The 13,623-nt window shown below is 52.6% G+C and overlaps 1 protein-coding gene across 8 annotated transcripts in view; it reads left to right on the plus strand.

The window, feature by feature from the left end:
- SDK1 (sidekick cell adhesion molecule 1) overlaps positions 1-13,623 on the plus strand; it is a 954,524-nt gene that overhangs the window by 856,993 nt on the left and 83,908 nt on the right. For all 8 annotated transcript variants that reach the window (XM_017894742.1, XM_017894733.1, XM_017894760.1 and 5 more), the window contains one exon: positions 1,473-1,574. In XM_017894742.1, the coding sequence (XP_017750231.1) occupies positions 1,473-1,574 (102 nt within the window). The remainder of the gene's footprint in view (positions 1-1,472; positions 1,575-13,623) is intronic.

Below are 13,623 nucleotides of genomic sequence, written 5' to 3' on the forward strand. Positions count from 1 at the left end.
CTTCGCCCTTTAAACAAAACGTGTTGTTTCTCCTTTGATTCCTAGCTAGGGAGGAGTTTCAAAATCCAACTCAGGGGCTAGACATGGAGCCATAATGTGATCGACTTCAACGGGGAACTTGGCCGGTTTGGGAAGTGGACCAGGCAGGAGGGAGGGGCTGGCCCTCCCGAGCCTCTGCTGTGTTCCGACGTTCTGCAGGGGCAGGGGTGATTTGCAGGGCAGCGCAGCTCCAGCGTGGCCCAAGTGCACCACCATCCACACCAGCACAGGGGTGCCAGGCACACACACGGGGCCTCGGAAAAGCCAAGCCACCCACAGAGCAGTGTTAACCAGTGGGAGAACATTCCAGAATGTTTTGGCTTAAAGGTCAGCTACTCTCACCCTGTCACTTAGTGCAGAGCTGGCGCTTGGCCCCCTGCCCCGGGGAGTTCTCTGTGTGTGGCAGCCCACGCCCGTTCTTCCCCAGGACACGACCACTAAGGTCTCAGAGGCCTTTGGTTACCAGTATCTTTCCACGTTCTATTTTCAGTGCCACGGTCTTACTCCATCTGTGCATAATTTCAAGGAGAGATTCTGAACCAAAAGGCAGGCGCAGGTTACGTTCTGTATTCTACATCAGGGGTCTCCAACCACTTTGACACCAGGGGTGGGTATTGTGGCAGACAATTTTTCCATAGACCAGGTGGTGGAGGATGGTTTTGGGAGGATGCAAGAGCATTCCACTTGTTGTGCACTTTATTTCTATTATTAGTACATTGTAACATAGAATGAAATAATTCTGCAACTCACCATCGTGTGGAATCAGTGGGAGCCCTGAGCTTGTTTTCCTGCAACTAGACAGTCCCATCTTGCGGGGAGTGGAGACAGCAACAGATCATCAGGCATTAGATTCTCGTAAGAGTGCAAACCCTATTGGGAACCACATGTGCGAGGGAGCCAGGTTGTGCAAGACATAAGGAGCATGCAACCTAGATCCCTCGCATGCATAGCTCCCAATAGGGTTTGAGCTTCTATGAGAATCTAAGCTGACCTGACAGAAGGCAGAGCTCAGGTGCAATGCAAGAGATGGGGAGCAGCTCTCAATACCCATGAAGCTTTGCTTGCTCACCCGCCACTCACCTCCTGCTTTGCAACCTGGTTCTTAACTGGTCATGGTTAGTGGCCCAGGGGTTGGGGACCCCTGTTCTAAATCCTTTACTTTAAAGGAGGGAGCTCCATGCCCATGCTGCCTTTTACCTGAACACAGGACAGGATGGATGCGTCTTTTGCTTAATGGTGGTGGGTGCTTAATACGGAGGAGAAAAGAAGGGTGCCCTGGTCACAGAAGATGCAGGCATTTCACAGATTTCTAACAATCCCAGCTCCTCTCCTTGGAGGGTGCTGCTTGCTTCATTGTGGTTCACAGGGGGAACTTTGGAGGAACAGAAGGTGGTCCTGGTGGAAGCTGATCCGTGTTTCCTTCAACCCTGCAGATTTAAAGAAGTACCGGCGCTATGAAGTAATAATGACTGCCTACAACATCATTGGTGAGAGCCCAGCCAGCGCACCTGTGGAGGTCTTTGTCGGCGAGGCTGGTAAGCTCCGTGCACCTCCAACCCCACTGCCAGAGAGGGCCACAGTGGTGGGGACAGCCAGGCGCGCTGTGCCCAAGCCCCTCAGGTGTCCAGCAGCATTCTTCCTCCTTGAACACATTGCTGCCAGGGCCGAGGTCTCCACGCCACTGGCAGGAAAAGATGGGCTCAGTTGAGAGGTGGAATTTCCTGACAGCTTCAGTGAATGGTCAAGTCTTGCTTTTGCGACCTCAAGGGTTTGTTGGATACCTGGGGCCATCATATTTACTGTTGCTTTGCTCTCCGAGAGTGGCGTTAACTCAGGGGGGATCTAGGTGTGTGGGAAATGGAACCTCGTCATCTGGAGGGGTAAATGTATCTGCATCGGTCCTTCAGTGAGCTTCGGCAGTGGCCCGATGACCGGAACCAGCCTGGTAACCTGGTGACAGCCCATTCTCTAGGTCTGGGAAAGCCACATGGGCCATTGTCTCCACCCCTTTTAGATAAGATGTGACTCTTGGGTCCAATTCAAGGGACCCTGCCTTCTGTGGGGCTCACAGTGGGAAGCAATGTCTGTTTTTAGATCAGATCCGGTCTCTATCCCTCTCTGGGCCCAGCGTGCCTCAGGTAATGAGAGCAATGCCCTCCCTTCGGCCGAGGAGACCACAGAAGCTCACCCTCCTCGCTAGCTGGTGACTTGACAGAGTTCCCTGATGTCACTTAGAGCCCGGTGTTCCTGCTCCGTTCCGCTGGTGCAGATTTAGAAGGGTGTTGCTTCAGGTCAGAAATAATTAGAGTGTCTCTAAGGACAGAGGCTCAGCCCAGCAGGACCTGCGGACTGCGGGGGCCAGAGGAGGGAAACACATCAGATGACCTCTTGCAATTGGGAAGGGTTATGATTATGAACCAATCGATAGCACCAAGGGTCAAGCCCAGCGGATTTTTTCCGGAATGGCCAAGCAGTATTTGCATACAAATGAGGATGCGTGGAGAGAGGCATCAAGAGCATAGGGTATTTTTGCCTCTCTTTGCACGAAAATGTGTTCAAAGGGGTCACTCAGAGCCACCGAGGTACAGCTTGGCATTCCCTCAGGGATGGACCTGGCTGTAGAAGAGCCCATTGAGGGCCATGGTGGGGCCACCAAGGGTGCTGTCAGGGAGGAGTGTCAGGGCGCCATCAGTAACGGGTGGGTGTCACTGCGGACAGTGACCACGGCAGATTCTGTGCTCTCCAGTTGTATTCAGGTGATTGGGCCCCAGTTGGCCCCCATGGCTGGGGATGGGTCAGCCTGTGGCATGGGGGGAGCACAGGACAGGAGGGTCGGAAACCACAGTGTCTGAACTGCAAGCAGCAGGTGTGAGTGTCGGAGCTCTGCCTTAGGGTTCACCTGTGCCCGGGGGTAGGACACCAGGATCCAGGGGGCTCAGGGCACCTGGGCAGGCCCTGAGTGTCAGGGACCAAGGCAGATGTCCAGAGAAAAGAGCTTCAGCAAACGAGGGGTGCCAGGAAGGGGTTCAGGAAGCCAGGGGTGGCACGGGAAACTGGGGAGTCACACCAGGGCCAGCCAAGCGGCAACGGGACTGGATGCCCAGCGCCCGGCTCCAGCTCTGTGCCCAGCACCCAGCTCCAGTTCTAGGATCTGTGCTGTTTGTGTCTTAGTTCCTTCTCACACTGCTGTAAAGGGACAGGGTAATTTATAAGAAAAGACGTTTACTTGGCTCACAATTCTGCAGGCTGCACAGGAAGCATGGTGGTCTCTGCTTCCTGGGTGCCTCAGGAAGCCTCCAATCATGGTGGAAGGCGAAGGGGGAGCAGACATCTCACACGGCACAAACAGGAGCAAGCGAGAGCGAGGGGGAGGTGCCACATGTTTAATGACCAGATCTCATGAGAACTAAGCCATTCATGAGAAACCCACCTCCATGTCCCCATCCCCTCCCGCCAGGCCCCACCTCCACATTGGGGATTATAGCTTGACATGAGATTTGGGCAGGGACACATCCAGACCATATGGGTCTGTCATTGTGGTAAGATGCGTGTAACATGTAAACCATTCTCTGTGTGCAATTCAGCGGCCTTCAGAATGTTGAGCAGCCATCACCAACATCCACCGCTGGAACTTTCTCTTCTTCCCAAACAGAAATCCCATACCTATTAAGCAGGCCCCCTTTGCCCTCTGTTCCCATCCTGGACAGCCTCTCACTTACTCTCCGTCACTGCAAATTCACCTGTTCTCAATACTTCATACAAATGGAGCCGTGCGATGCTTGTCTTTCTGTGTCTGGATCCTTGCCCTCGGCGTGAGGTTTTTGAGGTTCACCCAAGTTGTAGCAGATACTGGAATTTCCTTCCTTTTCATGGCTCAGTAATATTCCACTGCATGCATTTACCACATTTGGTGTGTCTGCTCCTCCAGGGATGGTCACTCAGGGGCCTTCCCCCTTTTAGACTTGTGAGTGTGCTGCTGTGAGTGGGGGAGCGAAGGGCTTTTCAGTAGTGTGGAGCTAAGACAGGCCAGGTGTGGGGAGGCAGCTGCAGAGGCTGCAGGTGGGCCCGGCCTCTGAGGTTAGCATCACGGTGCGATGTGGCTTCTCCCTTCCCCACTGGGCCCCTGTCTCCCTTCCCTCCCCTCCCCACATGTATGTCCCTGCTCCAGCCCTCCCTTCCAGAGGCCTGCCCTTCTGCCCCCGCTCCTCTTCAACATACGCACGCCCTCCACATGACTCACCTCTGCCCAGAGGCCTGGGCTCTGCCACCTCCACCCTTTGCAGTCTCACAGAAGGGAAAGGAAAGCCTACTTGCTGTGCCCACGCCACCAAGACCTTTTCCATGCACACACACAAGCTCCACATGGCCACGCTGCACTGCCCACAGAGCTCGAAGGCAGGTGCTGAGAGTCAGCAGAGCCAGTTCCCACAGCGTCATACCCGGCCGGAGTGCCCTGTGCAGCCCCTCCAGTTTAACTTGGCTGAGGCCTGAAGCACCCTTTTTGCATTTTTTTTTTCTTTTTTTGAGATGGTGTCTTGCTCTGTCACCCAGGCTGGAGTGCAGTGGCATGATCTCAGCTCACTGTAACCTCCACCTCCACTGAGAGAATTGGTCTCAAGCGATTCTCCTGCCTCAGCCTCCTGAGTAGCTGGGATTACAGGCACCCACCACCACGCCCGGCTAATTTTTTGTGTTTTTAGTAGAGGCAGGGTTTCACCATGTTAGCCAGGATGGTCTCGATCTCCTGACCTCACAATCTGCTCACCTCAGCCTCCCAAAGTGCCGTTTAGGCTTTTATCCCCTGAGGAGCAGCTGCTGCTGGCCCCAGGAAGCCCTCTCTGTCCCCCTCCCTCTAGGCAGGGCTGAGATTTCTCCTCTGTGCTGTATCCTGGGTGCTTCGTGCACAGCTCTGCCTTCCTCCCAGCAGCAGGACTGTCTTCTCTCTAATGCTGCTGCTCCCCCTTAGACCACGGTTGCTTCATCCCGAACAGCTCCTCACCCCGGGGTTATTGCCACAGGGGCTCAGAATATCTTTGTTGGGAGGCTGAGGCAAGAGAATGGCATAAACCTGGGAGGTGGAGCTTGCAGTGAGCTGAGATCCAGCCACTGCACTCCAGCCTAGGCAACAGAGCGAGACTCCGTCTCAAAAAAAAAAAAAGAATATCTTTGTCATTCAGGCAAATTGAGGTTGCCAAACTTCCACAGGGCAGGAGAGCAGCCGGGGAAACCCTGCACCCAGGAACGTGTCCTGGAGACAGGGCCTCCCAGATGCACTGAGATGAAAGCAGGTGGAATCAGTGTCTTGTCGCAGGGCTGCAGGGAAGGCTAATCAGAAGCTCCTCATCCTGAGGAAGGGGAGGGAGAAGGAACAGGTGGCTCTGTCCCCATAACAGCAGATAACACTGTCACCATCTGCCACACAGGCACTCATGTCCTGGGCTGGTATTGCCATGGGGCTCCTTCCTGAGGCTCCTGGCAGTAGGGAGGGAGAGGCAGAGCTGGTGAGGGTGCACAGGCTGGCAGAAGCTGTGCATCCACTTTAGGGCCCTGGCAGGCGGGGAGCAGTGCCAGGAGCCGGGGTTCACACAAGGGAATGTTATCGCCCAGCAGGCTCCTCCTGCCTGCCGCACAGACAGAACCGGTTCACTGAGCCCATGGTATTGCAGTAAAGATAGAGTTTCATCAGAGCCCAGCCACATGGGGGAACCAGAGTTCTCACTGGAGTCAGTCTCCCTGAGGGCTCAAAGGTTAGACTTTTCCAGGATAGTTTGGTGGGCGTTCGGGCTACAGAGCAGGTGCTGCTGATTGGCTGGGGATGCCATCACAGGGCGTGAAAAATGGTCCTCACCTGTTGAGTCCACCTCTGAGTGGGGCCACAGGACCGCCCGAGCTGTGAGTCATGAATCCAGGTAGGGTCAGTCCGTTTTCAGAATGCAAAAGTCTGAAAAGCATCTCCAAAGATCAATCTTAGTTTCTATAATAGTGATGTTATCTTTAGATGCAACTGAGGAAGTCACGAATCTTGTGACCTCTGGTCGCATGACTCCTGAGCAGTGAGGGATTATAGCTTATAGGCTGGGTGTGGTGGCTCACGCCTGTCATCCTAGCACTTTGGGAGGCTGAGGCGGGTGAATCACCAGGTCAGGAGTTCAAGACCAACCTGGACAACATGGTGAAACCCCATCTCTACTAAAAATACAAAAAATTAGCTGGGCATGGTGGCGCGTGCCTGTAATCCCAGCTACTCAGGAGGCTGAGGCAGGAGAATCGCTTGAACCGGGACCCGGGAGGCAGAGGTTGCAGTGAGCCAAAATCGCACCACTGCACTCCAGCCTGGGTGACAGAGCGACTCCATCTCAAAAAAAAAGTATGCTTACATTTTAGCTGAGTTCAGGCTTCTCCCATACTCCTCATCTCTCAGCCTTTTATTAGTTTTACAAAGCCAGTTTCCACCCCTAAACGAGGAGGAGGATTGGCTCTATGGAAGGAACATTATCAGCCTTGCTGTAAGTTAAACTAAAAATTAAATTCCTAGACACAGCCCCTGCATCCAGGTCTCTGCTCTGCCCCACCCATCAGATGCGGCTTGGCTCTTGCACGCCCAGAACAACTCACACATCTCCCAAGCCAGGCCTGGCAGTGCCACCCCTGCAGGTGAACACCTCAGCTGTTGTTCGGCCTCAGCACACTCCTCCAGGCTCTGTGTTTACACGGCAGAGAGTTTTCTGGAAGGAGAAAGCCAGTTCGTCATTCCCTTTCTAGCCTCGGCTTCTCACAGCCCAAGTACCTGCCTTGTAATAACCCTAATCTGCTGAGGAGAGACACTGCTAACGTATTGACTTAGAGCAAGTAGGCTTTCAGAAAAGGAAATTAAATTGGGCCAGCTTCCGTCGCCTCAGCTGGAGGCTTCAGAGCATCACAAACTCGTGGGCCCGAAATGCTCAAAGGCTTTTATGAAAACTAAAGACTTTGCCATGGTCCCTTAGGTAAGCGTGCACGTCCAAGCGTCGGCTCTACTGTTTACTGCCTGCGTGACCACGGGCAAGTCACTTAACCCCTCTGAGTCCAGCCTTGAGACCTCGGGCTGCTGTGGGGAGGCCTGTGAGTGAGGAGACTCAGGTTCTGGCTTCATTGCTGCCACTAACACACCAGTCCTGCTTGCAAGATGAGTGTCCAGAATGTGCCTGGCCCGGGGTCAGCCCCCAGTCAGCATTTGGTGAATGACAGGGACCCTGGGTGAGTGACTCGGTTTGTCTGGCCTCGTCTGTAAAATGATGAAATGTTCAGAATAGATGATCTCTGGGTCCCCTCAAGTTCAAATACGTGATACTTAAATCTGTTTAACCTCAGAGAGAAAGGGTAATTTTTAGATTTTTAGCTGAGATTGATGTACAAGCCCAGGCATTACAAATTGGTAAAAATAATACATCAGTAAGGAGTCCAGTATGCAGGAGGTAGGACCCAACACCAACAAGCTTAAGCTGAAAGAATCATTATTAACTCCTGCACAGGAAGAGTTGCAGAGCCTGGGACAGCTTCAGGCATGGCTGGATCCAGCACCCCAGCAAGCTGCTTCATGTGGCTTCTTGGATCCACTTTCCTCCTAGTTGGCTCCTTCCTTGGTCAGGCTCTTCATCAAGGTGGCCAATACAGCCCTAGGCACAGAGAGCTTCCCTTTTCTGCAGTGGAAGTCCACTGGCTGTCTTCAGCCTGCCATTAGTTGCATATCTGTCCCCAAACCATTTGCTACAGCCAACGTCCTGAGGTGTCCAAAGCCAAGGAGGCGTCATCTCTGCCTGGACCACATGGGCCAGCTGTGAGGCAAGAGGGTCCCTAGGGGAGATCCAGTGCCACAGTCAGAAGAAGGGGGACCCGGGCATTCACCATGACAGCTGTCCTGCAGTGCTGATGGGCAGAGTTTGACTAGGTGGCCAGAACTTTTCCTGGTGGAGGTATGGGCAGTGTCTGTGGCTTCCTCAGCAGGAGAGCTGTTCAGACGACCCAGCCAGAGTTCCCGGCCCAGCTCCACGTTCCGCAGCATTCCGGGCACTGTGGGGTATAAAGGAACCACGCTGCTACCTTCCAGACACTCACTATTCATGGATGGACCCTGGTGTCAGGATAAGCCTGCACTCCTGCCCAGACCCCAAGCAGGCATCTCAGCCCCTGCCTGTATTTCCAGAGCCCCCAGGCTCCCCTTTCCTTGAGCATGTGCCCCCTCACCCATACCAAGCTGTGTCCGCCGGGAATGACCACTCCCCACTCCCGTCCCTGGGAGGACACACAGTCCTCCCTCCCGTGCAGCCCTGCGTCCACACTAGCCCTTGGAGGGGCGGCTGTCTTCTCTCTCCCGGGCAGAACTAGCTGTTTCTTCCTCTGCTCCAGAACCTGCCGCATACGCAGCTCTTTGCATATCCACCTGAGGACTGGTCTTTTTCTCTCTGAGTTCCACGAGGGCAGGGATCCCTCTTATCCCCAGAACCTTAGCATAAGGCCAGAACACAGAAAACATTCTGAAGATGTTAGAGGAAGGGAGGAAGGGAGAGAAACACATTTAGACAGGAAGGGAGGAAGGAGAGGAGCAGCAGGCATAGCCCAGGCCACCGGCCCAGAAGCACAAGTGACTGAGTGACCCCGAGCTTGAAGGGGGGATGGAGCAGCCCCGAGGCCCAGGGAGCTCAGGGAGGGCCTAAAGCAAGGCTTCCTGTCCAGAGGTGCCCAGCCCAGCTCTCCTGTGTGCCCTGCAAACACTGTCCTTTCCCAGGAGCTCTAAAACAATTAAAGCTTTCAAACAAAACAAAACAGCACAGCTGGCCTCACACGCCAAACAAAGCCCATGGTTTCCTGTTCATTTCTGAATCCACGCTGACCGAAAACTGATCCAGCCCCAGTTGTGTCGTGGGGACAGTAAAGGCAGGCAGATTCTAACCACTCTGCCATGGGGGGTCCTGGCGTGGACAAGCATGGCCCCCAGCCAACTCCCAGGAACTGCAAGAGCGAGGCCCCCTCTCCTAGAGCAGGGCCCTCCGACACCCACACCAGCCGCTGGGACCCCTCGTGCACCTTTGTTATCCCCAGGGTCGCTCTTTCGCCAGAGTTCATGGCAGCTGCCCAAGGACAGAGCCTCCAAATAAAAAGAGGTGCCATGTCCCCACACAGGCCATCTCCTTGGAGCCTGTGGCCTCATGGTTCCCTCGACCCTTAGCTCGTCCCTGGAGCCAGCTCACCTTCCCCTCCTACTGAGCCCTGCCACTGACGGTTCGGGTCACTCGGCGGTCCTGGGGGCTTCTAGGGCCTACAGCTGGGAAGCTGGGTTGGGGTGAATCAGGAGGAAGGGTAAATCAATGAGTAAAGCCCCCAGCTGCTCCAGCTTCCCAGGGAAAGAACAGAAGCCCCCAGCCCACCTCACCAAGCCCTCAAATGCTATGAGCATGCCTGCTGTCTGCCCAGTGAGTCTAGGAGGTGCCTCAGAATCTCCTGGGCCCCTGTAGACAGTGCGGGCACAGGCATGGCCCTTCTCTGGGGAGGAAGGTGCCCCTCCCAGCCTCCTCCTCCACAGGCTTTCTCCAGATGTTGCCCTATGCTTTGGGGTCTAGTAGTAGCCAGACATGGGATGGCCACCCCTGGCGTCTGTAGCCTCCTTCTGGGGGCTGCAAGTAGTGGGGGCTCCAGCATGTCTACGTAGGAGGGGCTCAAGAGCCTCACTGTGATTCAGAGTGGGGCTTGGGACCCATCTTGACTGTGTTTGCGGCCTGGGTTGTGTGCATGTCGGGTGCATTATGTCTGTGTGAGGGGGTGTGAGAGAGGACAGGTGGGCTCGCTGCTGCCTGAGGCACGGGAGCCAAGGCCAGGGATGAGGCAGGGGGCACCAGATGGAGTGGGCAGGGCTGGGTCCCAGGTGGGAGTAAACCTCCATAGATAACCCATTATTACCATTATTTTCCATCATCCAATACATTTGCCCAAGACTATGGGTCCAGCACCTTGCTATTAGAAATGAAGCTACTCTGAACACTATTGCAAATCTTTTCCAACGTCTCTGATGCCTGCCTTGGGATGAAACGCTAGAAGCAGAATTTCTGGTCCAATGACATGAACATTTTTCACCTTTGAAATACTTCAAGTAATTGACACCCTGCAGCGGTGGCCAGATACGGGTCTCAGGGTGCATTCCTCTTCCCTCCTGCTTTTAAATCTTTCCTAGTTTGTTAGGCAAAAAGGTATCTCATTATTATTTTCCTAGATGGGTTTTTAAATGACTGGTCTGTGATTAAATGCCTGTGGAGCTCATGGTCATTTTTCCCATGGGGGGTCTGTTACAAGGTAAACAGACCCAAAATGTTCGAAGAGTTTCTTTGAGCAGACAGCAATTTATGAACCAGGCAGCACCAATCCAAAGGTGCTTTGGGGTTCTGCAGAGGGAACACAAGGGGAAGGTTTTTATGGTGTGAACATGGGAGCTGGACAAAGAAAATACTTGATTTAAGACCATGTTGTTGCCTTCTTTGGTCTCAACTGTTAGAAAATCCCTAGTTGTATCGGTTTTCATGCTGCCGATAAAGACATACCCAAGACTGGGTAATTTGTAAAGTAAAAGAGGTTGAATGGACTCACAGTTCCACGTGGCTGGGGAGGCCTCACTATCATGGTGGAAGGCGAAAGGCACATCTTATATGGTGGCAGGCAAAACAGAATGAGAGCCAACGCCTTATAAAATCATCAGCTCTCGCGAGACTTATTCACTACCACGAGAACAGCATGGGGGAACCACACCTGTGATTCAGTTCGCTCTCACTGGGCTTCTTCCACAACACGTGGGAATTATGGGAGCTATAATTCAAGGTGAGATTTGGGTAGGGACACAGCCCAACCATATCACGAGTTGTATATCTGCCTTTAGTTGCATCTCTATCCCCAAACTAGTTGCTACAGCCAACGTCCTGAGGTGCCCTCAGTAAGTTGTTGACAGCTTCTGATTGGTTGGGCTTAAGTTTTATTTTTCTTTAATATGGGCATTTACAAGAAATAGCCCAGGTTCAGTCTTGTTTAGGTTTGCAGAACCAGCAAGGGTCGAGGTTGTTGCCATGGCTTAACGGACTTTGCTCAGGGGATTCTCAAGCCTGATCTCCATTTTATTTTATTTTAATGGGTCCCAGTGTTTCATGTTGGCTTCTTGGAGCTTCTTATATATTAGGGATATCAGGTTTGATCGTGTGGATGGCAAATGCTTTTCCCTTTCTGTTGTCTTTAATTTTATTGTGTTTAAATGTGTGTGCTCAAACCTCCAGATCTGAGGCATCTTTCCTTCCCATTTTGAGACCAAGTAAATAGTCACCCAGATTTTTAAAAATAATTTTCAGGGTTTTATTTTTTCCATTAAACTCTTTCGTCCTCCTGGAATTAATTCTGGAGCCCGGCGTGAAGTGAGCTTCTAAATAGATCACTTGTTTCCAGAGATGTTTTTCCCCCGGAAACCATCTATTGATTTTTAATTTCTTTGTGATGCATCTTAATCATGTTTTAAATTCTCACACACAGTCAAGTCTGTCTGAGGACATTCCTTCGTTCCACAGACATCATTACTGTTGCCCTGGTACCTCTAAAGCTTTCGTTTATATCAGTTTATTACACATTTTTTTCATGTTTAGGAGAACTTGTCTTATTCCTCTTTGTTTCCTAAAATTTCTCAGCCATTCTATGAATTTTACAATCATTTTGGCAAGTTCTCAAAACAAAGCAAATGCTCCTGGGATTTTGATGGAAAGGTATTAAACAGGAAAGGGATTTGGAAATGCCCGCCGTCCTCCTCCTTTTCGTCTATCCGTGCTTGCTCCCGGGAACTGGCCGTCCCCCCAGCACTGTGCTGCTGGCCTGGCAGTGGTCCTGGTGCAGGTCCTGCTGTTGCTTGTCAAGTCATTCCTGGCAGTTTTATTGCAGCGGTTGCTGTGAGCCTGGGTATTGTAATGGCTTGTCCCTGCTCTGCCCACCGCCGATCGCAGCTTGAGGCTGAGGCTCACATGGTTACTCAGGCATGTTAAATATTAGCCCAGCAAAAGGAGCAACATAGGTTTTCCCCTAAAAGGGAGCCAGGACTTGCTTTTTTTCTACAGCCAATGGGGAGTGGCTGCTGAGCTCAGGTCAGAGCCCAGTGTCCAGCACTGTGGCCTTTAGCCCCACAAATTTCACCAAAAAAAGAAGACAGACCGACACCCACGCTCAGCATTTAAAATCACTCGGCAGAGCGGGCATGGTGGCCCATGCCTGTAATCCTAGCACTTTGAGAGGCCGAGGCGGGCGGATCATTTGAGGTCAGGAGTTTGAGACCAGCCTGGCAAAACCCCATCTCTACTAAAAATACAGACATTAGCTGGAAATCGCTTGAACCCGGGAGGCGGAGGTTGCAGTGAGCCGAGATTGTGCCACTGCACTCCAGCCAGGGCAATTGAGTGAGAGTCTGTCTCAAAAAATAAAGAAAATAAAATCACTTGGTGGCTTTAGGTGGTGTTTTTATTGCTTATGGTGTACATGTGGCTGTGGAAGACCGAAAAGTGTCTTGAAAATATTTGTTTGCTTTTTTTTTCCTAAGAATGAAAAAATTGTCATACAATATGGGTCCTACCTTTCTTCTACGTGCTCCAAGTTTTTAATTACTGTTGGTCAGAATGAGAGAAAAAAAACAGCACAGCTTCTAGCTGTTTCAGCTCCCCCTAGTGACAAATGAAGCCAGTCCTAGTGCCTATTAAGTGAAATTAAAAGGATTCAGTGATGCTAGTTTGAAAACATGTGTTTGTAGGGAAGAGTGAATGGCACTTGTTTACAGGGTAATGAACGTCACAACCCCCACTTCACAGGCTACAATATCTCATCCTCGACGTTCCGAGGGCTCCCTGGGTAATTATTAACATATCACACGACAATGACATTGTGTAAACCACAGGCCACCCCTGTCCTTCCTGCGGCCACAGTCTCTCCAGCTGATGCCGGTGGGCCGGGCTGCGTGCAGGGCTGTCTACGCGACCCTGGATGATGGATGAACATCTGCTGAGAGCCTACTGTGTGCTGGGCACAGATGGTCACCATCCCCTGGGTGGGAGCCGTTGCTCTGTTTCACAGACCAGAGTGATGAGCCAGCTTTATCCGGGGTCTGCAGGGGGCTCCCTGGGCTCCTTCCCACCCTCTGGGCTGCAGCTCGTGTTATTTCAGACGTTCCCTTCATGCACAAACTCACTAAGAATCCCTCGGCAAGGAGTGCAGAGTGGAGAGGTTCTGGGATGCAGGTGCCTCTGCTGTGAGGGGATTCTCCAGGCCACTGCACCTGGCCCACAGCAGGCCGTGCACAGGCGTTGCTGAGTGACTGGGAGGTTGGCCCACCCCTTCGCCATGCCAGGGAGGATCTCAGGACTCACCGCTTCCTTCAGGCTCTCTGCAGCATATGTTATCTCAGGACACCCTCTTGCTGAGGCCTGTGGGGGGCCTCATTGAGATTTCCCTAACTAGAAGTTAAACAACAGAAAAATCCCAGGAGCCAGCACCCCAAAAGCACCATGGGGATGCAATGCCAAGAAGAGTGGGTGAGAAGGACCG

Source organism: Rhinopithecus bieti, unplaced genomic scaffold (assembly GCF_001698545.2).
Source record: "Rhinopithecus bieti isolate Rb0 unplaced genomic scaffold, ASM169854v2 scaffold_1017, whole genome shotgun sequence".
Taxonomy (NCBI): Eukaryota; Metazoa; Chordata; class Mammalia; order Primates; family Cercopithecidae; genus Rhinopithecus; species Rhinopithecus bieti.